Source organism: Elaeis guineensis, chromosome 13 (assembly GCF_000442705.2).
Source record: "Elaeis guineensis isolate ETL-2024a chromosome 13, EG11, whole genome shotgun sequence".
NCBI lineage: Eukaryota > Viridiplantae > Streptophyta > Magnoliopsida > Arecales > Arecaceae > Elaeis > Elaeis guineensis.
Genome location: NC_026005.2, coordinates 78,435,245 through 78,462,978, shown reverse-complemented (window position 1 = coordinate 78,462,978; position 27,734 = coordinate 78,435,245). Strand labels below are relative to the sequence as shown.

Genomic DNA, 27,734 nt, shown 5'->3' with positions numbered 1-27,734 from the left:
GAAAACATTTTTTGAGTACTTCACGGGTGGATCAAGGAGGCATCATACAGCCACTCGTCGAAGCTATAGATACAAATTCCCCGTGCTCCTAAACCGTATGTTACTTGCAGCTTCTTTATCCTTCAGATCATATCCCTACTTCATTATTCACACGGTAACATGTCCATAACTTTATCACCGACGGTCATATTTCTTGTTGGATTTGTGCTTGTTGGAATTGTGCTGCTTTTGGGATGGGGATGCATATATAAAAAGATGGCGAATTGCCGAATCTCATTTAACCTCACGGCAAGATTCCTATGCTCAACTAAGAAACTCTTGGTGCTCGTAGACATTTCATAGGGAATTTCATAATATTACTAAATAATTTTCAGAAGCTCGCAAAGACTATGGAGATGCAGCCAATACCAGGGGCAAAATTCAGCAAATACCAGAGGCAAAATCAAAAATTGGGCATTCCATGCCATTGACACTTCAAAGATGGGTCCCAGACAAGTTTAAGAATGTGCCCTTGGCCGGTGGCTGGGACCTGGCTTGCTTTGCCGGAGCCGTGAATTATAGTGTTGAATCACTCCATGAGAAAAGGAAGCACCTGCTCATAATTCTAAAACAGATTTAACAAACGCCTTTATTAATTGCTTGCCACAACTACCACAAAAGATTGGTGCGGGAGGGCCGGAAAATGCTTTGCACTTTGACAGAAAGGAAAATTAATTGGCCAGAAATATAATAAAAGAAAATAGAATGCAGAGAATGCCACGGTGTGGCATAATTATAGGCACGCCTCCGATACAGGAAACTCGTCTCAGACATGAAACAACCTTTCATGCGAACAACATATAGTCGAAATCAACTCATCACCACTGCTTCATATCAATATACAAAGCACCATCTCCACTGTTTTATCAAGCAACCCAGCTGTATCTGCCAGAACTCAAGCACCAAGTTCTGAGCTGATAGAAAACGACCGAGGAAAATATCTTCTTTGAAAAATCATGCTTCAAGATCACAGAAAAAGCAAGCTAGCTGGAAAGGATATAGCAGCTCCCGGAGGAGATGAATGTCGACCTAAGAAAGCTCAATATTGGAGTCTGATAAGTTGCCAACCGAGATGATGGCAGGAGAATTCTTTGAGATCACACATAAATAAAACCGTGCAGCCGGACCAACGTGACATTAAAAAAACATACACAAATGAAACGTCTGCATACTTATTTAAGCTTGCGAATACTTAAATAAAAGTATACCTCCACACAGATACAGAAGCCTAAAATACTTGAACCTTGTGATCCACATGAATTCTATTTTAATGGAAAGCATCCACAGCCTCTAGCGTCTTGCATCATCTGTCTTGTGCCAACTCCCAAATACTCGTCAACATCCCGAGTGACTGGGTCGGAGGGCAGAGAACAAAACAACAATTGTATATTCCCAACTGGATGCCACAAGAGAGACCGCTTGACAAACACCATGGACAATACAGGAAATATAACATTTTGATCCATTTAAGTTTCCACCAACCACAATCCCAGCTGCTAATTTACAACACTTTAACTACATGCTTGGAAAGAAGAAGTCCTTTACACCACACAGCATTTAATGTGCAAACAACAGTATCAGCTGATCCTGGTGACCCCTCGGGACCTCTTATATTTATTAGCTGCTGGAGTTGATATCCCAGCCACTCCCGACCAGTTGATGGTAAGTTGTGAGCTTCAGCCGTGATGCCTAGACAGCTAATGGCACCTGCTAATATCATTGTCTATAAAATTCGGCTGTTGTCATTCACCTTTCATTTTTGGTGTAACTGATGCAACACTTTTCAACTCCCAATAATGTTGGCTGATGATATAACCAACTTGGTATGTGAGAGAATGACGTGTAGCTTAAATTTAAATTCTCCAAAATATACATCATTATGCAATCCTTAAATCCGCAAAATGTTCAACAGTGAGCAGGAAAAACAGGAAAAGAATAATCATTATCTTAATCATAATCAACAATCCTTGCCTTCATTTGGTAAATGAGATGATAAGTACAGCCATGGAGAAAATTATACCCACACCACATGTACTTCAAGACCTACAATTTTTTCACTAATTAATCTGCAAAATAGAATAGCTATTCCCATTCAATCAAGAGTTTTGAGCAGTTTTTCTGATACAATTTGTCCTTGGTAAACAAAAGAGGAGACGACAAATAACATGATAAGAAAACAGAAAGAGGAAAGGGGAAAAAAACCAAAATGGAATGAATTCAACATAATATAAGAATAGGATATATGATAAAAAAAAAGCAAATATGAAAGACTGTTACCCTTAATGATGATATTAAAATTCCACACCTTTGTCTACATTGAGGCCAGAAGTTCTCTCATCTCTGACACTGTGGGAATAGTCTCATTTGGATAAATCTTAGCAACTAGCTGAAGAAAGCTTCCATATTTATCCAAAAACTCATTCTGCAATACCAAAATAGTGCATGTGTCAAACATTACCACATAAACATAAAATGGTATAATTGACAGGCATTATCTCATTAATATAGATTTTAAATAACAATCATTTGTATTCACACAAAAGGTTTCTTCAAGCCATACAATTTGCATTTACTTCCTGTGTCTTGGCATGTGCTTGTGGTTAATCTAATTCAGTGAAATAAAGTGGATCATCCATATGCTTTATGAGACTTCCCTTATCACCATAGAAATTTAGCAATCACGTAACACATTAGAGGGAATCACCTGTGCATAATACCTGCCCTCACACCCCCACATTTTCAAAATGCAGCGGATGATGTTGTATATGTGGCCATACGTATATGCAGTCCCCTGACTGCACAGCCATCCTCAAGCAACTGCTATATGCAGTCTGGCAAAATATGGCCCAAAAATATAATTTACTTGGTACCATATGAAAATATGTGTCACAGGATTAGCATTATGACTCCACATGCAGCCTACTTATCATTATATGACTAAGTATAATGGCCTTCTAACATTATGTGACCGCATATGTAGCCACTTTTATGCAGGCCAAAGCATGTTTTAGATGGTTTGGTTGGATGATTATTCCAGATCGGCCAGATACATGTTCATTGATAATATAAATACGTTAATTATGCTATAATTACTGCTGTTGAGAATTAAATGCTAAGTAGTGATCACTAATTTCTTGATGTTATTCTTATTATTATTTTTATTAGTTATAAAATATTAATTATTATTATATTTAACACAAATTATTTTTATTTAAGACACTAGTTTCATAAGTGCCAGCATACGTAGAAATGCTTATGTGCTATGCGGCCCCTTGCCCACCCACATACTGCAACCGCTTTCTAAAACCTGGCCTGCTCTAATATCACTTATGTCATCCTCATCTTTATCTTAGTTTAAAATTGAATTTAAGATTGTGAGGGTGGTTTCTTTTGGAAATATCTTATCTTGCAATTGCTGATAGATCTTCAACTCCTCCAATGGACCAATTGAGTTGCATGCCATGTAGCACTTCATACTTCGTTTCGGGTCAACTAACTTTTGAACTACATAATCTAGAGGTCCATCTCCATTGTGGATCCACCATACAGATTATGCAGTAATCCTGATCAATCTCTCCATCCTTTCATTGAATAGATCCAAGGAAAGGAAGGGGATCTTTCCAGAGTATTCTTTTATTCCACGATTCTAATTGAATCCTCATCTCCCCAATACTCCCAATAAAGTTGCAATTAAATCGATATTACTATTCTTTAAAGCTTTCTTTCACTAGCTCTACATTATTGTGCGCCACTTTGCATGTCTCATCAACCAACATTATATCACTTGGGAATAATATACACAAGGAACCAATTAGTATGATGAATCCATTTTTTATAAAGTTATTTTGAAAAACTTTGCCCTATTTCACATATTAGACTGCTTTTCACAACCTATTTTAGCCATTTTGTGAATGCTAGCCTGATACAAATTTAGAGCAATTCAAAGGCATCCAAATCAAAAGTGCACTTGCTACTTTCCATTCAATAAAAAAAACGCAAAGCAAGAAATTTGATCATATTGCTGCTTCATATAAACAAACAATCAATCAAGAAATTTAACACACACAAACAGAAATATGATAAACACGCTCAGAGCATATCAATAGGCAAACCTTGCATTTATCCCATAATGAAGGCAACAACTCTTCTGAAGTCAAATTTTTCTGTAACTTCCTATACATCGCACTGATTGTCTTGTCCAGCTGTCAGCAAAGGGGTTAAAAATTATCTATAAACTCTACTGAAGATGAAAAATGCGGTTTTCATTGTGTTCTTACTCCTGATAAGCTAGATTTCAATGTTTTTCGGAGATCCACTTTTGACATTCCAACTTGAAAAGGAATCTGAATATGCAAACAGCAGATACTGTCAGCCATAACAACCAGCAGAAACACATACAAGTGTATAACTTTCCCCACCTCCCCCACCACCCCCCCCAAAAAAAAAAGAGAGAAAGCAGTCATTGAAAAGAATAAATAAAAGCACCAAGAAAAAATAAAGATAGTAAAAGTGGGGAAGGGAAAAAGTTTAAAAATCCTACATAAATCTACTTTGATTAGAATTCATAAAACTACAGCAAAATTAATCGCAAGTCATTGAAAGGCTAAATAACCTAGAAAAAACTATATGCAGTTGTTGCTGGGCTGCTTGTGTTGACTGGGGCCAACCCCCATTGCAATCATTAAAGGAACCTAGCAAGCAAGTATGATGTTATGATAGCTTTATTTATTTATTTGAATATGATGATAGAAGTTACCTAAATTTACATCTATCAAGGGCATCGTACTTTTTTACTAGCTATGGAACAGAATGCCTTCTAGCAGAGCCCAACCATCTCAAACTGAGATTAGGGGAAAGCAAGAACATATGTTTCACTCACCTCCTCTGATGGAATCGTGAATGTCAATTCCTCAATTCTACGAGCAAACTGAAATAATTTTTCGAAGTGCTGCAAAGAAATAGTTATATACATGAGAAACCATCTTCCAAATATGTATCCCAATTAAAATCTAAAACATGGAAAGGGCGTAACAAATGCCTCATGCAACAACCTAATTAGCTTTGCTAGAAATAAGCAGTGAAATAGAAATGAAAATATACTTACAATATAAATAACCATATTGATATGGCGCAAGCAAGCTTGCTCATAAGATTCACTTGCTTGATGATAGAATTTTGCAAGTGTGGGAACAACATTGGCTAAATCATAAAGGCTGCAACCAAAGAAATACTTCAGGTCAGTAAAATTGATACCATGTTCTAATCAAAATGAGATGAGACTTGTTGCTTAAGCTGAAGCATATAATCTTTCTGTCAATATGAAAATAAACAGGTCAGCAGAAAAAGAAATTAGAGGTATGCCATAACCGAAACCAGCAAAACTTTATCTCACATATTATTAAAAAAGGCATCAGAAAATAAACCAGTTAAAATCTTAGCAACCTGTTCTGGAAAGCTGCATAATTCTCTAACAGTACAATGTCCGAATATTTTGGGTCAGTCTGTGCAATCCTCTCCAAAGTCACAAACATTATGCTAACCTGTTCCAAAGCATCAAATGTTTTTCTCCAAAGTCAAAACATAATGATAAGCTAGTATACATAATATCAACCAGCAGGGAATCCTGTATTAATACATCAAAATATCACAAGCCTGGTCATTTCAAAACGGTGCTGATTAACTTTTTGAAAAGACAGGCTACCTTACATAGTTGCATAGAATGTAATATGTCAAGTCCAAATGGTACTTGTGCCTGTACCACTTCAAACATTTTATCTTTTTGTTGAAAGGAAAAGGAAACATTTCAATAAAAAGTGATGAGTGCCTGAGTACCATCATTGACAATAGAATACTCACAATTTTTGTATATGCCTGGTCAACCAAATCCCTTGATTGCCCCTGGATGTATTGCTCCATACGTGTTGCAAGAGAAGCAAATCTATGAATTAAGACAACAAATCTAAATCATTTTGAGTAATGAAGAATTTGAACATCTAGGGTATGTGCTAAATGCAGATGGAACAGAACTAATTTTTCAACCAGACCATTGATGGAAATAACATGGACATAATAGATATATTCTGACTACATATTTTTGCACCCAAGGCTTCCTTGTCAGATATACTACTTTCAAATGATACCACTGGCATCTTAGGCATAAGATTAATTGATAGTGCAGCAAAGAGGGGTGAATCCCGAGCAGGACAGTTCCTTGAGAACCATCCACCACATATACTATCACTTTCACAGTTAAAATCATTTAAGATGATCCTTTTTCTAGAGAATGAAATAATGTCAGTTCACTATATATTCAATTATTTAAATGGAAAGGCACTCCCCATGAGATAGGCCTCCCAGTGGTGATCTGGCAGGCCTTGGTTCAATCTATATATAGGGAGAGAAGAGTGCATATATACCCAACAATTGAAACCTGCCATCTACTGAATATTGAGGGTCCCATTTGTCAATACAACCAAAGGGTTTAGTGCATAGTTTTACAATGTAAGTGGGTATCAGTCAGCATCCCATTTTAAGCTGGCAGTGGTTCTACTCTTTTAAAATCAAGAAGGTAAAAAGTTGGTGACAGGCTTCTTCACATTGCACAAATGCTTCATGCTCATAGTGGAGCAATAAGACTTTGGGGGCGATCAGTTGTATGGTTCATGAGGTGGGGGTGACATATATAAAGCACATCTTTGCTATAATAATGATATGGATAAAGGATCACATTGTAAGCCCCGCTTAGCCCACTATCACTGTTTAACTGGGATTTGATTTACAGTGTAGGGATGACATTAACAAGAACACCTCACATACAAGAAGACCAACAGGACAGAGAATAGGATGGTTGGATAAGTTGTAGCCATATGAAAAATACACTTATTTCCCATGGAATTAAGTAGTCTAGTTCAGTGAGATAAGCTAGATTTTTGGGGGAGAGTTCAAAGGGCCTTTTTCCCTGTTCCAAAAAGTTTATGTCTAAAGCCAACAGCAGATGCATAAATTACTAATCTCACCATGAACTTTACAATGTCGAAAATTCGAACTAGGTCCATGAGTTAGCCAAGAAGTAGAAAAGAAAAAAAAAAAATCTATATTGCGAATTAACTCATGAAAACTTACAAAATGTGGTTTTCGTTTGGACCAACAGGTTCGATTGACAAGAACATCTTCTAGAGAATTAGTTTGCAGATGCATGTTTAGGAAAATGAAATGCAGTGAAATTTTATCAGATGCAATAAGAGGCATATAACAAGCGAGGCCAACAGACTCCCAACTGAATGCACCACCATGTTTAAAGAGAATTAAGAAATTCAACAGAGGGCCCATGACAATTTAAAATGTCCATCCAATGAAATATATATCAGCAAGGTGATTCAAACAAAAAATAAAAAATTGCATACATGTAAAACTATAACCTTCAAGGATTTTCTTCTTTTTTTTTTTTTGATTAAAAGGAAACTAATGGGAATGTAGTCCCATTAGCCACCAAGTTTTATTGACAAAGAAAGATATGTACAGGCGTAAGTACTTCCCATAAATGGGAAGAATACAAAGAATGTACAATCAGATGATCCAAAAGACCTCCCCATCAGAGAACTTCAAGGAATGTTGCTAGCATCAATATTGCATTTTTGACAAATGAGTGGCGCAAATTGCTAATAACATGTGAATCACTGTATCATACAATGATTTATTGCCATGTTAAGTGTAGCTAAGCTTGCATTATCAGCTCAGTTCCTGTGTTAGGCATCTAGATCATATGAAACAGAAATCAGCATGAGAAAGCTGGCACTACTGGTGGTCCATTAGGATAACTTTTCTATGTTAAGGGATGAGTGAAAATAGAAGCAAAGGTTGTGTGATAATTACTGGTAATCAATAATGACCAAGTTATGGAATGAACACACCTAGTCTGGTATACATCTAAATATAAAAGCTCATAAGATCTAAAGATAAATAGGATCTTGCAATGACTTTAGTAGTTTTTGATTCTTCTTATCAACAGCCTTCTATCATTCCATCAATTTTGGTTGCATATTTAAGTTATAACAGAGTAAAAGATTAGCACCAACAAAACAAACTGTTAGTGACATGATATGAGTTTCCCACTAGCCTACAGATCTACTAGTCTGTCTCGTTGTTGTGTAATCTATAATTTTCATGGCATCAATCTGCAAGCAGAAACTTTTTGATTACATTTAAAAGGAGAAGTTTTAGCCAAGAAAAGCAAACAAGACAAGAAATAAAATCAACTAATCTAGCAACATGAAACAGGAATTAATCAAAAGCATAGTTAATAATAATTACAGTTAAGCAAGAAGACTGAAAACATGGTGAAGACATCTGACCATACAAGTAAACAAGCTTAGAAATTCAAAAGCAGAAATAGTTAACCTTGGAACATAGGGTACAACACCCATTGGTCGAACATTGCGTTCATGTCTTTCAATTTGGTAACAAGCATCATCCACAAACTGCAAGGAACATGAGTAATTAACAACATATTTGATTAAGGCATTTCCCTAAGAAAAGGACAAGTGCAATATCATGTGGCAGTATGCCCAAACCCTGCTGAAGTGAACTGAAATTCTGGTCTCCAGGTCATCAAGTAACAGACGCACAAAGCCTGCTGCATCAGCTTTCTGACCAGAAAGGTAGCGCTCTGTAATCCCATGCATTGATATGCAGCACATAGGATCAATCTTGCATGCCCAATCTACCACTGAGTGGAAATCTTCCTAATAAAACAGAAAGTAGTAATAACAAGTTACTGAACTTCAAAAAACTAAAGATATGTCAGGTTGTCTTACATAAAATATATTTTTTAATAACTGGTCAAAGACAACCACTAAAATAATATAATACTACTGTTGTCCTCAAAATAATAAATATAAGTAATGATAATAATCAATAAGTGGGAATGATCAAGTGCTTGTATGAAACTAGAAAAGTTTTGGGTCAAATTTGCACTTGAAATAGTATAGGAAGAAGACATGCAAAATCCAGTCACATAACTGTGTAGTAATGAGTATGCTGTGCTTGACTTCATCGTAAGCAGCTCCGAGATTTTCTTCCCCTCAAAGAAATTAGAACCCAAAAGGTACATTCAAGTTATCAAAAGTAACAGACTTTTCCACATCAGACATGTACATTGCAGATGCATGAATAGAGCCCATGATCGAAAATTGTTTTCATCAACCAAATATTGTGAAAAACTCTGGAAAAAGTTGAAGTCAATTTTCATGACAAAAACTTGATGTTGAAGTGCACATAATGAAAATTATCAAAAGACAATATAAAATATGAATTTAAATAGTTGAATGATTGGTTCATTGACATGTAAGGCAAACAAAGGGGCCTACAAAGATTTGTGATGAATATGTTCAAACAAAAATCTAAAGCAGCCTCAATAGTAAAAACTAGTCAAAGCTGATCAACAACTATTAATGAAGTTTTAACCATGTCTAACAGCTCTTGACCACCTAAGCAGGTGCTCAAAAGACAGGTAAATTTTGGAGTATTCCATGAAATGCATGGAAACCTATGATGAACTACCCACATCTCTCGAAAGACTTTTTTTCAAAAGAAGAGTGAAAAGAATTGAAGAGATCTGCATTTTTTTTTAAATTATATTTTTTGTGAGCACTCATCTAACTAGAGTCCTCTGTCTTTAGATGCACACCTGTTATGTGTGCTATTTATGCAAACATGCCTACACACTGCGAGAACAAAAAACATCCCCATCATGGTGCAGACACTACATAAGGCTGGCAAATGGTTTAAGCGAGCCTGTTGGCCCAGGCCACCTTCAGGCCAATAAGTTTATAGGTTCAAAATGGGCCAGGACCAAAGGTTAAAGCTCTAACATATCCTCTGTCAGATTTTTGCTACCACCATTACAGCCCAAAGCCAGAACCTCAATAAATTGGGAAATAAACTTGCACCCCTTTCTATGACCTCGTAGAAGAAGGTGCAACAATGTATAAAGTAACACATATTTCATATTAGTAAACAAAACTTAGCCAAACACCAATCATACGTGGCAGTGAAGATTAAGGACTGAGAATCAATCAGCCTTATCCAGTGACATGCACATATTTCAGCATATCCTAGATATCTATTGCTATAGATGGGGCACGGTCACCAGCCCCAACGCCAACCAGCTTTGTGGTGCCTCCACCCATGTTTATCTCCTCTGTAGCTGCCCTCCTCTCACAGTGGGAGCGCCAAAGGATGGGGAGGAGAAAAGAGGATGCGGACAGGATTGTACATGAATCTGTCAAGAATGGAGAGCAGCAGTAGAAAACAACGGGAATGAGTAGAAGGGAGGAGAGGAAAAGTAAGAGGAGAAGAGAATGTTAATGCTTTGTTTGGATTGAGGGATTCGGAGGAAAAAGAAAGGGAGGGATTCCCTTTCCCTAGTTTGGATATTAATTTTGGAGGGAGGAAAAGGAAAAGAAAAAGGTACCCGCTCCCTCCCTTTCCCTCCATTAAACTAGTTTCCTAATTTTCTCAATTTGGAGGAATTGGGAGGGAAAGGGACATGAGACAGATAAAGGATAAAAATATCCATAGATCTTCCAATAAAGATAGGGTACAATGGTCTTTTTGATTGAAAATATCTATCCTCTTTTTCCTTTTCTTTCCCTTACGAGGGCTATCCAAACAAGAATGTTGTTCCCCCTCCCCTTCTCTTCCTTTCCTTTTCTTTCCCTTATGAGGGCTATCCAAACAAAGCGCAAGGAAGATAGAGAGAATTGTAGAAAGAGAAGAGGAATGGAGATTGAAGGGCCTATTTGTGCCTACGGGCAACTCAGGCTTGGGCTTGAGCCTAGCAAACAAAAACATAGGCTTAGGGCCGGCCAAGGTACAGGTTAAAAAATTGAACGGGGCTTGCACAATGAGTGGCCCCACCAAATCATCCCAATTCCAGCCCTAGCCCTGCATCAGATGCAAATGGGGCCCACATATCAAGAGGTGCATGGTATGCTTCATCCTTAAGCGTAGGACATTTTCACCTATAGACACATGGCTATGGTCATAGAAAGATTACCTGGGCTCCATCAAGCAACTCTTGCAGACATTCATTTAACATTGCCAATTCGGCTGGATTATTACCTGGAGAAAGAATAATAAGAAATGCATGTTCTTGGAGAAATATTAATCACAAAAAGTAGAAAGCAAACATCATATCAATCATGAGAGAATGCTGAGGTCCATTTAAGAACAAAACAAAGAAGATTACTGGGTTTGACATCATTTCCCAGAGCATCCATCTTGCTGAGATTTTCTTCATTTGTAACATTACCATTAGAAGCAGTTCTGTCAACACCTGGAGCATCAGGTGGAGCAACTGTAGAAACTTCAAAGCACATAAAATGCACAAAAAAAGAGCTCTGCAATAGCAACCAAAACGGCATGTTTTATTTATTCCATATATTGATCAGCTTTACTATGAGATCCAATTCACGAATAGATGAAAAAATAACCTCATCTACAAAAAGAGGAATAAAGACTGTCAGCATCTTTGAGTATGCTTCAGAAAGTGAAGAAGTATCAGCATTATTTGCTGTCTGAGTTGAAGCTGTGGGGCCCTCAAGCCAAAGATTTGGATTTCTTGAAGCCTTGGTACTTGCACGAAGTTCATTAGCAAACTCACGGACCTAAAAACCATACACCAAAAACTAGGTTACCATCTATATTTATAAACCACATTCATCTTTTTATGCTAATTGTTTTCTTATGGTCTCTACCCAGAATCTCCTGCAGTTGCTGCCACTTGAAATTGTAGATATAAGCAACACGCTTACAAGCTTAACAAAAATGAGTTCTAAAGGAGTGGCTACCAGCTCTTTTAAAAAACCAGGTAAACCCAGAAGATGGCAAAAGTGAGAGAGAAGGAAAACTCTTAGATAATATAATAGGGAATGGCTAAGGTCCCTATTGGAGTGCAAGGAAGGTATTGCTCATAAATAGCATAACCTTGAGATACACCACTCCATCCACAAGCTGTACTGCTATATTTGACAGGAAGATGCTCAAGGATTAAATTGCAATTAAATATTTGTATTATTACAGAATCATGCTCTACAAAAATTTTATCCCTCCAAATAAAGGTTCTACCACAATCCCTAAAAAATTTACCAACTTGGGGAGCAAATCCAGAAGTGCACAGATTCTTGTTATGGCATGGTGATGAATATGTATGCTTATGAGACACTGAGACATGCTGATGAGTATGTCAGCCCAACCATTAATGTACACATATAGTATAGTACATTCAGTAAACCTAACATATAATCCATAAACATTCAAGGAATAAAATATGATTGTCTTGACAGTACAAGAGAAGTGAATATGGGGTATATATGATTTAATAGGCTGGTACTAGCTGACATGCCACACAAACTTTTTTTTTCCTGACATGCCATGCAAACTCAGAGTGAATCAATAACTATACTTTCGGCAATAGGATGACAAATTTAAATGAAGTTAAAAGTTAGACATGCCAATGTGTACAGAAGCATGAAAAGAAGTTGGCGAAATAATAAAAGTGTAAAAATTAGTTTTAAGGTAGCCAAGAACCAAGGCCTCAAGAATCCACAAAATGAGCTAAAATGATGCTAGAGGATGCACATTTTCATGGATCAAGTGATAATGCTACCAGATGCAACATGATCATTGCCAAGGATGACCACTAACATTTAGCTTTTCAAGCAGCAAGTACAATGCAGTATTAAGAGAAAGGATTGTGGTCACCTCTAATAACACTCATGGTTATTTATCCTCATCTCTGCAACTGCAAGGCCAGTTTTTCTTTGTGGGGGGTGGTTGGGGCACAAACAGTAGTTCAAGTTCAAGGTTCTACTTGGATCCTTTTTTTTTTTTTAAATACAATTTTTCATTTGAATGATAATCTTTTCCTAAAACAATGAATATTTTTACAAAGTCAATATATTTTGCTACAAAATCTATGATTTATAATAAACTATTAACCTTATATATGGTTACATCCATGGCCAAAATTATGCATTACAATATAAAAATACATTAAAAAAGAAAAAACATCATGTGAAATTATTAATCCAAAATTAAAGAGAAAATAAATTTGGAGATTGAACAACAATCATGCATCTAGCAGATGGATCTTTTTTCATGCTCTTCTTCCTTCTTGTCACTCTAGTTCCTAGAGCAAACTAAATTAAAATCAGATATAAAACATTCAACAAGAAAATTTAAAAAATAAAAACCAGTAGAAATTATATGGATATTATCTAGCTGAGCTTTCCAGAGTTCTCCTCTCCTCCTCTTCTTCCCACTTCACATAACAAAACAGGAAAAGAACCGGAAAACAGAATAAAGACAAAAAACTGAAGGGAAAATATGCACCTATAGTTATTTGGCTGGGATGCTGAACCATTGAGAAAAGCCCTCTTAAAGGTCTCTCATTCCTCTTATTCTCCAATATGTGGCAGTAAACTAGAGAAGCAAATTGAAGGGGAAAAACCTCCATATTCTTGGGACATTCTGCGATGGTCTCAATCAATTTTTAAACACCTTTAAACCCCTTTCCGTCCTCTTTTTCTTCATTGGCAATCCATAAATGTCATCCTCTGTTGAGATGTTTTAATTTAAAGAAGACATGATGGAAAGTGTAGCAGGGGGTGACTGGAGCCCTGGAGGCTGAAGTGGTGGAGGCAGCAGTGACAGTGGTGGAAAGTGTATCAAATGGGTGGGGGATGCTTAAAAAACTTGAATTACTTGTTTTTCCCCGAAAAACAAGTGAAAAGATTTTCACATTTACACTTTTCTTCAGAAATAACGAGAATATTTTTTAGAAAGAAAATAGAATGAGTAATATCGAATATGCTTTTGATCTCAGTTTTCATATTTTCTTTTTATTAATAGCAGAAAGCAGAAGAAAAAAAATTATCCCAACTTTTCCAAAGAATAAGATGATTTTCTGACAATTCAAACCAAACATTTTTGTTTTCCTTTTCCTTTTCCATATATTTCTTTTCAATCAAACAGACTCTAAACTAATATCCAGAGTTCTTCTGTTCAAACTGGTTTCAAACATCAATACGGACAGCAAATTAACAAATTTGTAGAAAAAATAAACCTGCCTCTTCCTTAAAATTTCCAAACCTGGACTTACATTTTTCAAGAACCCATATATTCTGTCCTAAGGTTTTCCCATATTGCTAAAAAAATAGCTTAAATAGATCATGGTAATAAAGCTCTAAAGTGCACATGGTTGTGCAATTATATCAGGTAGTTTCAACTGAAGTAAATATGGTAAATCTACTCCTCTTAGGATTTCATGACTAACATTACCATAGACCATGGACATCACATATAAACATGAAAGGAGAAAAGATTGAAAAATGATCAAAAGGAGTGTTTTTGCACCTGACCTCTCGACGAAGTAGCAGGTTAAGAGAATGACAATAAGCTTTCCTCAAAGGGCCCAGACAATTCTTGTCAAGACTCTACACATAAAAGTTTAATGTGAAATTATAAGACACACTAAAACTAAAACATCTTGCACAAACCTATGCTTTCTTAATAAGTACAAACCTTTATATGTTGTAGAAGCCGTGCATAAGTCCTGCACTTGTACCTAAGCTCTGCATGGTCAGGCCTTTTCAACAGTCCTCGCTGCATGCATCCCAAGGAACAACATCAACTTGAAGTTTAAAATGACTAAAAATTGATGAAACTAAAAAGATTACCTGAGAAAAATAGCTCTTGTCGTTTATCATTAAATCCACCAGACTAGGAAAGTAATTCCTTAAAAATTCTGATGCTCTCCGAACAAATGTACATTTTAGTAATATAAATTCAGCACGTTTTTCCTTGACCTGAAAAGATTACATTTCTTTGATTTGCTTCACGTCCACTGCAACACTAATGTAGAGTAAGGACTAAGGAGTAAGCAATATTTAATTATTTATGCATTCTGTTGCTTGATGTTAATGATCAATGGCTGGTTTATTAGTCTGACTCCACAGAAATTTCTCCAAAATCAGTAAATTAAAAAACTATTTTGTGATCAAAACAGTGAAAATAATTTAAAAATGACCTAGAGTATTTCTGGTAGCCCCATTTAGCCACACACACACACCTATATATACATACATACACATGCACATATATACATAAATACACACACACACACACACACACACACATATATATATATACATGCATATATACATATATGTTTGTGTAGTATGTGACTCCAATGAATTCCTCTAAAAGTTTCTGTATTCAACCATTTAGAATCTGTTAATATAAGCAACACCAGAAGACATACAGCTCTCAATTTTGCATAACATGAATCCAAATTCGGCACTTCAAGATTACGGATAGCATCAGTTAACCATTCACATGCTTCAATATTTTTAATCATGTTTGCCTCATCAAATGAGCCTCCTGTCAGAGCTGCTTCCCACTGCCATCCATGTGATTAAATTGGATATTAGTCTTACAAAAAGTATGAAATAAACTCTTGAAAACTGACTCCATCAAAATGCATCCACAGTGAGTATTTAGGGGTTATATTACAGCAGATATAAACATACCTCAGAAGGAATTTGCAAGCGTTCAAGTAACTTATCAAGTTCCTCAATAAGTAATTTGTTACTTACTGACTGTAACTCCAACTTATTGTTGCGCGATTCTATCTGCAATATATAAGCTGGATATATATTTGACTTGCAACAACGGTAAACAGAATGACTTCAGATAAATGAACATAGTTTGATCAACATAGCAGCAGTGAAATGCACCAATACAAATTATTACTAGTTGCATGAAAGCATAAGAAGAAGTATATACCAATGGTAGTGCATTTCATTGATGATAGATTCCTAGATCAGGTTTGCCGAGTGAACAGCTACAAAAGCAAATTAATTTGCTCTCCTGGATTTGGACATGGATAGAAGCTGGCACAACTTATCTATCTAAGAAGTCTAACAAAAAATCCAAGATTTGAGTAGCTTTTGGGCCACTGATCAGGTCAACAGATGACTCGGTTGGAAAATCTCTCTCCCCCACCCCCCTACATCTCTCCCATCTACCAAAGAGATGATGTGAGCAGGTGATGAGGTTTATCTTAAATCAATTGAATTATATTGTGAGTCTAGTGAGTCTACAAAGGAACACAAACCACATAAGAGATAAGCTTATACAAAAGATCTCAAGGTTTAATACAAAGTGGTATATGAAAGTTGTAGTGTCACTGAAGTTTTGTTTGAGGCTAACATTTATAGAGCAGTAAGATTACCAAGTATATGATGTATTTGGTGGCTAATGCCCGACCTAGCCAGTTACATCTCTACTCGTTGACAAGATTATCATAAAAACGGGCCAAACATGAATCAATGGAACAATGACAACAATAAGCTTGAGCCCATCAATATGCATCAGCAATAAAGCAAAACTCAAAGAAAAGAAGGCCCCATTATGAGATCGAACAGAATTTTACACCTGGTAGTTAGCCTGAAGCCAACCTTCCAATATAAATGCACCAACCTTAGTCTTATGCAAAATCATGGGTTATGGAAGCAATTTAATGTATATATATATAGATGGATACACAGAGAGAGAGAGAGAGAGAGATAACAAATATATACATATATATGCATTAGAAAACATGCATCAACGCCAAAAAATTTCCCAAGATTAATTAGTTTGATCTTGTGAAACTACTGTGCAGCTTTTTCTGAAAATAGATGTATTATATGAATTGTTAGGATCATACCGATTCAATGTCCTCTCTCATATGTCTGAGCTTCACATTGAAAATACCTAGCCACTCATCCATATCATCCACACATATACTTGCTGTTTCTAGTCCTTGTAATACCTGCATAATGTAGGGGTTGCAACAGCTCCAAGTAAGTAACTTGCCTATTGATCTTTGTCTAATAGCAAAATCAGTTCAGAAACTATACATGATATTCGCCTTATTGGGTAAAGTGACTGTTGAGAAACATAACCAAGACAAACAACCCTCACACCAACTATTTACTTTTGACTTTTCTTATTGGCCACTCAATCCTATTAAGGGCTAGTCTCAACTACCAGATTTTCCAAGTCTTTTTTAACAGCTTTCATCCAAATTAAGACTTTGATTCATAAATCACAGTATCTGAAAAAAAGGCTCTCTTGTTACCACCCCTGGCAAGAGTGAGAGCAAGCGAGTAAGCAAGATAGGGAGAGAAAAAAAAAAAAAACAAAAAATTAGAAACTCAGTTTTCCATCATATTTAACTCATAATGGTGGATGGGGATGCAAAGGTACAGAAGGCCCAATCCACAGGCAACCTCTTCTATTATAGGTTCATTTTCCAGAAGGGCATGGACATTTGCAGCCTCTAGAGCCAAAAGTTCCCGCTTAAGCCTTTCTGAAAATGCCTCTGCTTCACCGATGCCCATAACATAGCTGCATCAAGCCAACAAATGCCTGGTCATATGAACTGCTAAGAAACTAGACAAGATAGAAGTAAAATTAGGTACAAAAAAAGTGACAAGCTAAAAGAACAGAAAATAAAACAAAGAGAAGTGTTATGGATGCTCAAACTACTCAGAAACACTATGCTCTGAATGACAAAAATAGTCAAAATTGTATAAGAATCAATGACTCTCAAGAAACTTACCAAGAGGTTATATTTATGCCTATGTCTTTGGAAATATTAAGACAATTCAATAATTAGATTGCCTATCTTAAAGTACATAATTTATAGCATAGGGATCCCTAGTGTTCTTGGTGTTTTACCTGTGGTATGTTAGTTATTTATTGCATGAGACTTCACATAAAGAACTGGAAAATCATCTTATCAGTGAGCCAATTCCACTATTGACTTTGATCAGCATATCACAATAACTGATCCCCTACCATCATCAGCTACTCTGGTTAAACTGGCCCAGAATCTGACATCATGGACACCATCGGGCATGAGATGCCTAGCCATCTTTCAGAAGATATTAAGGCTTTGATGCAAGTATTCTTGGGTGCTTGGGATCTTCAATTTGATGTATGCCCCTTAATGCTCCTATCTCCAGACATTGGAGAAAGTCAGATCACAACAAGAAATTGGATAGATCAGAGTCCTTCCTCTTGTGCCCATCAACCTGTCACAGCACCATATGAAAGCAACAATCCTCTGTCTGGTGGCATGTTGGATACATTAGATGTTGTACCAATGCAACACAGTTATAGGACAATCCTTTTACATCGCTTTGCAAGTTAGCTACAAGTTCACTTGAAACCAGTATGCTACCCTCCTATATCCTTTCTTTCACATAAAGCTCCTTGAGATTTTGAGCATCATTTTTCTCCTTTTCATTTTAGGTTATCAATCTCAGTGTTGGATCGTGTAGGGTTGGGTAGGTACAATTAAATACCCCCATAGTGACTGATGGTATGTTATTGGAATCAACACAGCAGTTGGACCATCTATCAGGTGGTCTTGTATCGAGCCCCTAACTAAATACAATATGCCCAGTACCGAGGTAGCTCATTACTGAAAACCTGACTGCAAAACACAACCAACAATTCCTATAAGTCCTAGATCCCTTCATGAACCTCAATAAAACCACTTAGCTCTCTTCAGTACACACTTATCTTTATATTTCTGTTATGAACCAATGTTTGCTGTAACTTTGGGTTTTTCCTTGAATTGAAGGTTGTTTACCCTTCAACGGGGTTGTCTTTCATGTTGAGGCATAAACAGTATGTATCTTTTTCCCCTATCATAAACATACAATGGACAGACTTCCCCCATTTTTGCATCATATGAGGGTATCCGATACTGATACTCGCCAAATACTCATTAGATATGCCCAGCACCTGTGTCAAGTATTCTACTTTCAAAATTGCAAAAACATTCTATACACTTCCTACATACATTTGAAATGCTTCCCTAATATAGTTTTAGTAAAATTAGAAATAGAGATGAAGGTGGGGTGGAAATTAAGGATCATGAAATTCCTAAGAGTAATCATTTTCGGTACTTAAAATCTATTATTGATAAAGAAGAGAATATTGGATAAGGTGTTATCCATAGGATTAAAGCAAATCGAATAATAGACAAGTGCAACTAGGATATTAATGATCGCAAGATATGTACTAAATTGAAAAATATTTATAGGATAACCATATGACCAGCTATGCTTTATGGTACAAAGTTGTTGGACAGTTAAAAAACATCATGTGCACAAAATGAGTGTGGTCAAAATGAGAATGTTGAGATGGATGTGTGGTAATACAAGAAACATAAAATAAGAAATAAAATAATTCATAAAATGGTAGAGATAGAACCAATTGAGGATAAATTGAGACGATGACTTAGATAGTTTGGACATATACAACATAGACCAAGGGATGCACCCATATGAAGGAGTGAGCTGATACATGTAGAAGGAAAGAAAGGTAGAGGCTAACTGAAAATCATATAGGATAAAATAGTAAGGAATTACTTGATATCTCTATATCTGTCAGAAAGTGTGGTGCTAAGCATAGCAAATGGAGGAAAAGGATTCATATAACCAACCCCAACTAGTTTGGAATTAAGGCTCAGTTGAGTTGGGTTTAGAACTTGTTGCATTTCTATAAATATGGATTATGTCAGTTTGATATGATAGTTCACTTTAAATTTGGAAGCATGCATGTATATATGTATATAATTAGCTACGCATGCAGGCATGTACGTAATGTAGCTATGCATGTATGTATGTGTAAATAGATAAATTTCTTGATGTATCCTAGCCATATTGTATTCCACTTTCTCAATATTTGCTGTGCTGGCATATCTATGTCATGTATCAATGTCGCTACTTCGTGGCTTCACAATATTTAGAATCAAAAAAATAAAGGATTAATGTAGGAAAAAGAAAAGGACCAACCACCCTTCCACTTGTCATTCCAATGAGAAAATAATGATCGAGGGGCAACAAGAAAGAACATCATTAACTAAACAGTTGGAACAAGATAAGGAGAAATATCCCTTTTCAATGCCAACACTTAACTCACTACATCAAGAACATGCTTCATTTGAAATTAAATACTAAATAAAAAATAGATTAAAAAAATTTCCCCACTGTGGTGGCTTACAAAACTAAAGTTCTACATGCAATTGGCAGAATAGTTAAATGATCCCAATTGGTAGCAACTGATGTTTACAAATGAGAACCCCTATCATCTTTTTCTACACAAACGAATCTAAGAAACAAAAGCTAGCAACAATAATCTAAAGACTTGTCCAAACTTTCTGAGGTCAGTTTCATAAATTTGTGTTCTTTCCGATCATTGTTATCAAGAGGGTAAAACCAATGATGACTGCTTTATATAACTTAGACTATTCTGAAGATAAGAGCAGCTTGGAACTTTTCACCAGTAGGAAAAAATTCCAACTTATTATGAATGACAAAAATTAAAGTTGTTTCATTTCAAAAAAATGTCAAGCTGGAGAGAGAGGGGGAGAGAGAGGGGGGGGGGAGAGAGAGAGAGAGTAAAAATTAAAAGTAGTTGAAATGATGCAAAGCTTGCTCATGCATCTACTTTGCATAAACTATCGTACAAAATTTATAAAATCTAAATTTTAACTCCATCAGAAAATGTGAGAGAAGAAAAAGTAACCCATCAAAATAGCAAAATACAGGAATACCATAAAGAAAATAAATTCTCAATCAAGGATGTAAACAGGCATACGTGCCAAGAAGAGCCTCCATATCCTCTTCTTCAGCTTGCGAAACAAGGTCTCTTTCAACAGTAACTTGTGAGTCATTCTGTGTCACAAGAGATGCAACTGGTCCATCTTGGGTACTGACTTGATTTGTGACTGCAGGAGTGTTTTCCTGAACCAGATTGTATTAAGAGGTTTTATTGTAGGATGCTTGTATATAAGTCTGTACATAAAGAGAATGTACATGACAAAAACTTGAAAATTTCCACAATGAGGAATATGGCCCCAGGAAGATAACTATTGTTGCAAATTAGTTGGAGAACATGACATTCTTTTGAGAAAGAGCACCAGGACTTGATACGGTTGATTTGTTTAGTGTTTCTTGGAGTTAATGGAAGCATTGGTACTTACTGCACCACATCAATATATCATGCATGTGCCTCATAGGCAAAGTACCCAAAGCTATATTTGTGGCTGCATTTCTAAGCATTATCAGGGGACTTATTGTATCATACAACATTTTACAAGTTAGGATTTTCTTTATATAATTTCGTTAGAGATGTCAAAACAAAAAGAGCAACCAAAAAAATGACAGCAGTGTCAACCTAATTCCATTTAGATGGGATCAGCTATGAAGCACAACTTTGTCAGAAAACTCTTAACAACAAATGGAAAAAGATTTTCAAAAGGCTTTCACCTAGAACCTTGCACAAATTATGCTTACAATCCTAGCTTGAAACAGTAAATGTATAGAAGGGCCCTATAAAAAGAGAAGAAAGATTAGTGAAAATTTCCATAATTGGAATGTACATGGGCTTTATACATGCACCCCTCATTGTGGTGTCTTATTCGTGTGGCATGACTCCTTTCTAACTATATACATTTTGCTTCATGTCCTCAAGAGGTTGCCAATTCACTAGAACCTCTCAAGTTTCAAAATCAATCAACAAAGGTAATTTGAAACATTAGACGATCAACTTAGACCAACATAAGGCACATGAAACGATAAATAAGCAATTATTTTAGGAGTCAAAATAATATTTTATTGTAAATTGCCTGGATATATCTATTGGCATATATTCCCAGCCTCCTTATAAAGTTTTGTTATCTATTGACATTTATGATGAGGCCTCTGGTGCTTTTGAAGGTAATGTCCATAATGAGACTTCAGCAAAGTGAATGTTCAACTTAAATTATGGAAGAATGCCTTGAAGAATAAGGGTCTATTGCTTAATCTATGTGAAATGGGTTTAATGGGGATTCTTCCATCTGTTCACTGCTATATCTTCTTAATTTTCTTTGTCAATCATCATGGGTGGTTGATATAAGAAGAAAATCGAAATCAATTATTTCACATGATTGCTGCACGAACTTGGAAAAAGGGGTACACAAATAAGAACACCCACATCCTATTTTCATGCATCCAAAATGCAATGAATGCATCTGCATCTTGATTGTGGGTGTGTGGGTGCGGATGGTGGGTCAGTGGGTGCGGGTGTGCCTCCATCGGTGGCTGGGTGGGTGTCTGCATCTATTTGTATATGCCTATATGCATGGATGGATAATGGGTGCAGGGAAATGAGTATGCTTGAGTGCACCTTTGCCCAAAGAGCCATCTCCACAATATCTATACCAACAGTTTTTGGAAGACGGCCCAATATCTCTTTACACATATTTAAGATGCAGAGAAGTAATCGATTCCTACAAAAAAAGATAGAGAGAGAGAGAGAGACATTAACTGAAACCACAAAATCATATTAGCTTAGATTGTCCCAGCTAAAATTCTCAACTAAATGTTCAACTATCTTTATTTTCCATAACAAACCAGTAAAAAATTATGCAAAACAGAGAAAATAGGCGGGAGAAACTTTATTATGTACGTACACATGTATACATCCATGAAATTGTCATGCTACTAAGTGATCACCTGTCATCTTTGTTGCGCATTGTCCATTGAGGAGGAGCGACACTCTGGCTTCTAAGATTATCAAAGCCCTAAACCAAATAATACAGGGGGAAAAATTCAATGACTTTGAAATTATCACAAAAATCTAGACTAGGATAAATGGACCAAATTAACTTTTTCCCTCTTCATGACATATGGAATTCCCATAGAAACATTTTGATGAAAAAATACATGAAATCTACAAAAAAAGACAAAGAAAAAAAAAGAAAGTTACCAGCATGAAGGTACAGCCACTGGGATCATTTTGAATAACTTCCACTTTTGAAAGATGCTTTAGCTTGTAAATTTTTGCAGGCTACACAAGTAACAGATGTAATGAGCAGAAAAATCTTTGAGATGTTTACCTATTCTCATAGACCTGATCTTAGAAAAAGGCAATGAAGAAAATATTCCATAAACTTAATCAAGATGATTTAATCAATTAGGAACACCAAAATATACCGAAACCTTTTTGGTCTCCAGTGCCCTGTTATCCTTAATTATTTCAGTAAGTGGTGTGGGAGAATATGCATTTTTGTTTGACATGTCTATAGCTTGTTTACCTCTAGTAGGCATCCGTAATTTCTGATTTTAAACGTTAAAGATATTGAATTTTTTCTTTTCGTTGCATACAAAATAATAAAGTCAGGATCGGGGGAGCAACTCCCAAAAGTAATTGAGAATAATAAATAAGTTATTGTGTTGCCGGCTTACCTTCTGTAGAATGACACCATTTTTTTAAAAACATGATAAATTCCATCCTAGGACTTCATCTAAGAAGTTGTCATTAGACGAAAATCGTACAAAAGTTTTCACGATAGTTAGAAAATGTTTTCGAAACTTAGCTGCACACAGATATGGAAAAGCAATTAATTAATTACCTCAAGAACTCCTCCGCTGGAATATTTTAGAACACGAAGAAAAGCTTTAGTCCTCTGGCCTTTCGATTTGGCTGCATTAACAGATGGCAGTTACTACATATTTTACGTTGATAGCAACCAGAAAATGCACAATGAGAGAGAAAGAGAGCTCCAGAATTGATTGAAAAACACTTTTATAGTTTGTCTACTTTAGATCTAAGTTACAAGATCAATTAAATGAAAAGCATATAAACAAAAGATAAGGGTATGCATACCAGGATACACCTCATACATGAGTTCAGGCATCATAATTATTTAAATCATGCAGCTACCAATTTAATTGGAAATTTTAGCCGCATCTTGTGTTTGTGTGTGTGGGTGTGAGAGAGAGAGATGGATAGGCTAGGCTGACAAGGTGAGATTGGAGTGTATCGTACTGGTGATGGCGAGAACCCTGGGTTTGGCCATGTGCCGGCCGAGCTTGCCGGCCTTGCCCCAGACGCCGCGGCTCTTGGCCACCCGGATGGACAGCACCACCTTCTGCTTGCCCTCGATGGCCGCCTCGCACGCCCGCCTTAGCTCCATATCGTCCGCGCTCGAGCGCGCCATGCCTCCCTTTCCTTTCGCCCTCTGGCTAAATCACAACAAAACTAAAGCAAACGGAAGTGATGATCTCAGGCTTCGGATTTGTTTCATTCGTTTCTAACCAACACGCACACAAGCGCAATCTGGAAGATTCCGACGATTTGGTGATCCGAGGATTTCTCCACTTATGCCTCTGCTTCCATCCGTGGCCACGCGCCCTCGCGACCATCTCCATCCCTACCCTTTCGCGGAGGAGACGTCCTGGTCACTGGCGACCCCACATATGTTCATGCGACGTGGCTTTGCCTCGTCTCCGAGACTGGCCGCTAGGTTCCGGCAACGGCACGTGCCATACACGAGAAAAATGAATAAAAATTAAAAATTTGAAGATAAGATTTAAGATTTTGTTTATTTGAAATTCTGGAATATAAATAGAGATTTTATTTAAAATACAACCCATCTGGTTTGGGAGGACGGGAAAGGAACAAAGGATACTTTAATCTCATTTATGAACGCAGCTGATTCAATTTTACGAATTATATGGATCTAAATTACCTAATATCGTATATTTTGGGGACTATATAAGATGATTTAAGTGGTTTAAATCGTGTCCGCCAAGCTGGTTCGCATGTCGTTTGTTCGAGGCATGGGTATGTAAGTTGAAACTTCAATTAAAGTATAGCGACAAAATTATCTATCAATAGTTTTCTATTATTTGCTTCCCAGCTTGAACCAAAACTATTACTGCACATATGGTAGATCTTCATGAAGCTTGAACGTGGTTCATGCATGTAATACAACTTATCATGGTGATCAAGATCGTGTAGAAGACTTCTTGCAACTCCTGAAGGAAAAATTAGATTATCCTTCTCAAGGTAGACTTAGCTACTGTGATTGACCGAATGTGAGGATGAACCGGGGTTGCTTTCCCATCCTTGCTGCAGAACATCTAGGAGCTAATAGGCCATCTTCAATGCTAGATATGTCTCCTGTGAGGCAAATAAGACTGTTGATTGGATAGCTTTGTTGTTGATCATTTAGTTGAAATTCTGTTGACCGATTTGATGTTGACCTCAAATTTATTTAAAAATATTTTATTTTCTACTATTTTAGATGAAGTCATACCAAATTGATGTGATCAACCCGTCTTAGCCTATAAGAATAATATTGCGGATAAGGACTCGATCCGTCACGTGAGGTATTATCCGCTCTGACCTATGGGTCCCTTTAAAAGGCACCTCACGTGGGAAGAATTTTTTTCTCTTTATAAGCACGAGTTTCTATTGATTCACAACCGACGTGGGACTGTTGGTGCCCTCCACATTATTAGAACCACAACAAATAAAAATAAAAATAAATCATGAGCAATCTAGGATTGGTCAAATAGTTGATTAGGCTACATCCGAGTTAGCCTTTTAATTACCCAGGTAGGAACACATCCAAAATCTTTTGTTTTTTTAAAGGGGAGAGTTGAACATACCGAAGTATCCTACTAGATTATGCTTCTCCAAATGGTCAACTGCCAGCGGATACATACAAGTTCTTATATCATGGGCAGAGATGTTGAAGGCAGTGCATCGATCTTGTATTCTTTTTTGATATTTAGTCATGGCATATTAATATGCTACTCTCCTCCTTTTAAATCCTAGAAAATGAGTTGAAGTATATAACCTGAATTCTGATTGCTGCCCCGACTGGGCTCCATTGCTTGGAAGTCAGCTTAGTCAATTTCTTTTCAGTTGCAGGTTGTATTACACGCTGATGCTGGTGGTTGCAATATTTATTCTACAATCATGCATTCGTACCGTCCTACCATAAAAATTCTGAATGCTGCCCCGTGATTAATTTATGACATTTAGCATGAAAATATCTGGAATAATCATTTGTGTAAGAATACTTATCGTTTCTTGACCAAACCCACTGCATACGTGTAATTGCACCATCGCCATTATATATGACTTTACAGTTTTTGCCGTCCAGAGATGCTTATTTGCTTTATACTATTATATGATGTGGTCAAGGCAAAAGAGAGGAAGGGCATGCAATTGTCGCTCAGTGATTTGTGTTGTCATTGAATACTAAAGCTCACATCTTTGAGAAAAAATATCAGAGGTGCGTACAAGTATACTACAGGATGCATATATTATTGACATCTGTGACACTTATGTATACCCAAGTGATTTGGTCTTGGCCTCTGAACCTCCTAAACGAATTTCTATTGCAGGAAGGAATCAATTACAAGCCTATGATAGTCACCAGGAAAATTAGATCAGTCACCAAAAAGAGAAAAATTAGATCTATGTTTTCTCCAAATGAGAAAAACCAGATCTACACCAAGACGCTTGTTATTTAGAAGAGAGGAGAGGTGCGGTCATCCTGGTATAGCGCCAGACTCTCCGGGGAATCTCAGCCTCAAGGTGAGGTGATAAGCGGCTTCAGCCTGGGACGGTCTCTCAGCTGCCAAAACTGCGAGTCCCCTCGCAAAGGCAAAGGACCCTGTCCCGCCGACCACGGTAAGCTCCTCTCTGGTCCCATGTCCCACCTGCTTGACCTCCACACTGAGGCTACCAGAGTACTCCGGCGTGTCAAAGGTGAGATATATGGTGTTGAATGCGGAAAGCGCCAAGTGCTCGATCGGAACTATGAAGCCTCGTGCTTTTCCGATAACTCGGGAGGTGTTCTTTGGTCCCTCCGTGAGCTTGTGCTGGAAGATGAATGCGCTGTTAGCATGCACGGTTGCTTCCGTCAGATTTTGAAGGCGGGGAGGCTGCATGTAGAGGGAGAGAGCCGTCCAAGATCTTGACTGAGTTCCCTGTGATTTTCTGGGGAGAGGCGAGACCACAGCAAGAAGGATAACAGCCAGTATTGCAGCCGAGACTGCCGCGAAGAATATGATCTTGGGTGTCATCATGGAACCAAATGAAGGTCACCTGGGAATGCCTTGATTAATTGGTCCGAATCTGATGGCTTTTATACTACCCAGAATTTAGCTTTTTTAGTCTGCTGCACTTGCTCCATGATGCTGTACGTACACCAATCTCCACCAATTGATCCATTTCAGAAAACCTAAACCATTAGCGGACTCTTGGTTAGGTGAAATGCTCGTGGTTTTCCAAAAAAAAAAAAAAAGGTTTTCATACGGCGAGCAGTTGAAGAATATGGAAGATGGTTCGGTGGAATCAGGAGGTGGCCCCCTCGACCCACTAACCCTGTCATGCATGGTCCCAATTGGCATCCAGTCGAGGATTTTTCTTGCATTCAGGTCAGTGCCAACTACCAAGGCGTGCGTCCTATGGATATCTGCCATCTTAGCGGGCTATCGTGCCGAGATAAGCTGAGACATTAGTATATCTTAACCCAGGTGGAAAACTTCAAGAAAATCTTAGAAGTCCAAGAAATCTTCGTATCAATGCCAATATATGATAATCAAATTTAAAAATTTTATTTGAACCGAAAATAAAAAGAGATCGAAGATCCAGCATGATAACAATTTAACCAGCCCAATGTTGATGCTAAAAGATCTCCATCAGTTATGCTGTCCCGTGTACTTCATTAATTCCTGATTATGCATCGTTCACTATGCGTATGTTACAAGGATTGCCTTGCATCA

At 37.0% G+C, this 27,734-nt stretch overlaps 2 protein-coding genes across 6 annotated transcripts; both read right to left on the bottom strand.

Annotated features, from left to right (window-relative positions):
• Positions 1-1,478: 1,478 nt before the first annotated feature.
• LOC105033715 (exocyst complex component SEC3A) lies at positions 1,479-24,412 on the bottom strand. 5 transcript variants are annotated; one of them, XM_010908616.4, is made up of 26 exons: positions 23,977-24,412; positions 23,561-23,631; positions 22,915-22,995; positions 22,662-22,729; positions 22,333-22,435; positions 20,761-20,906; positions 17,376-17,493; positions 16,811-16,915; positions 15,630-15,731; positions 15,362-15,499; positions 14,778-14,906; positions 14,623-14,703; positions 14,460-14,534; positions 11,532-11,705; positions 11,288-11,438; positions 11,096-11,160; positions 8,610-8,780; positions 8,437-8,516; positions 5,896-5,977; positions 5,482-5,579; positions 5,144-5,252; positions 4,919-4,987; positions 4,317-4,382; positions 4,152-4,241; positions 2,345-2,461; positions 1,479-1,842 (listed from the first exon to the last, which is right to left on the bottom strand). In XM_010908616.4, exons 1-25 carry the CDS (start codon positions 24,146-24,148, stop codon positions 2,351-2,353), a joined length of 2,655 nt encoding a protein of 884 aa, XP_010906918.1. In that variant the 5' UTR covers positions 24,149-24,412; the 3' UTR covers positions 1,479-1,842; positions 2,345-2,350. The 5 variants fall into 5 exon arrangements, with proteins under 5 accessions (XP_010906918.1, XP_073103605.1, XP_029117227.1 ...); XM_073247504.1 differs by having other exon boundaries at positions 1,479-1,746; XM_029261394.2 differs by lacking the exon at positions 1,479-1,842 and adding an exon at positions 1,851-2,105.
• Positions 24,413-26,189: 1,777 nt separating this feature from the next.
• On the bottom strand, positions 26,190-27,050 carry LOC105033713 (uncharacterized). Its single transcript, XM_010908614.4, has one exon. It carries the CDS (start codon positions 27,033-27,035, stop codon positions 26,496-26,498), a length of 540 nt encoding a protein of 179 aa, XP_010906916.2. The 5' UTR covers positions 27,036-27,050; the 3' UTR covers positions 26,190-26,495.
• Between the last annotated feature and the right edge of the window lie 684 nt (positions 27,051-27,734).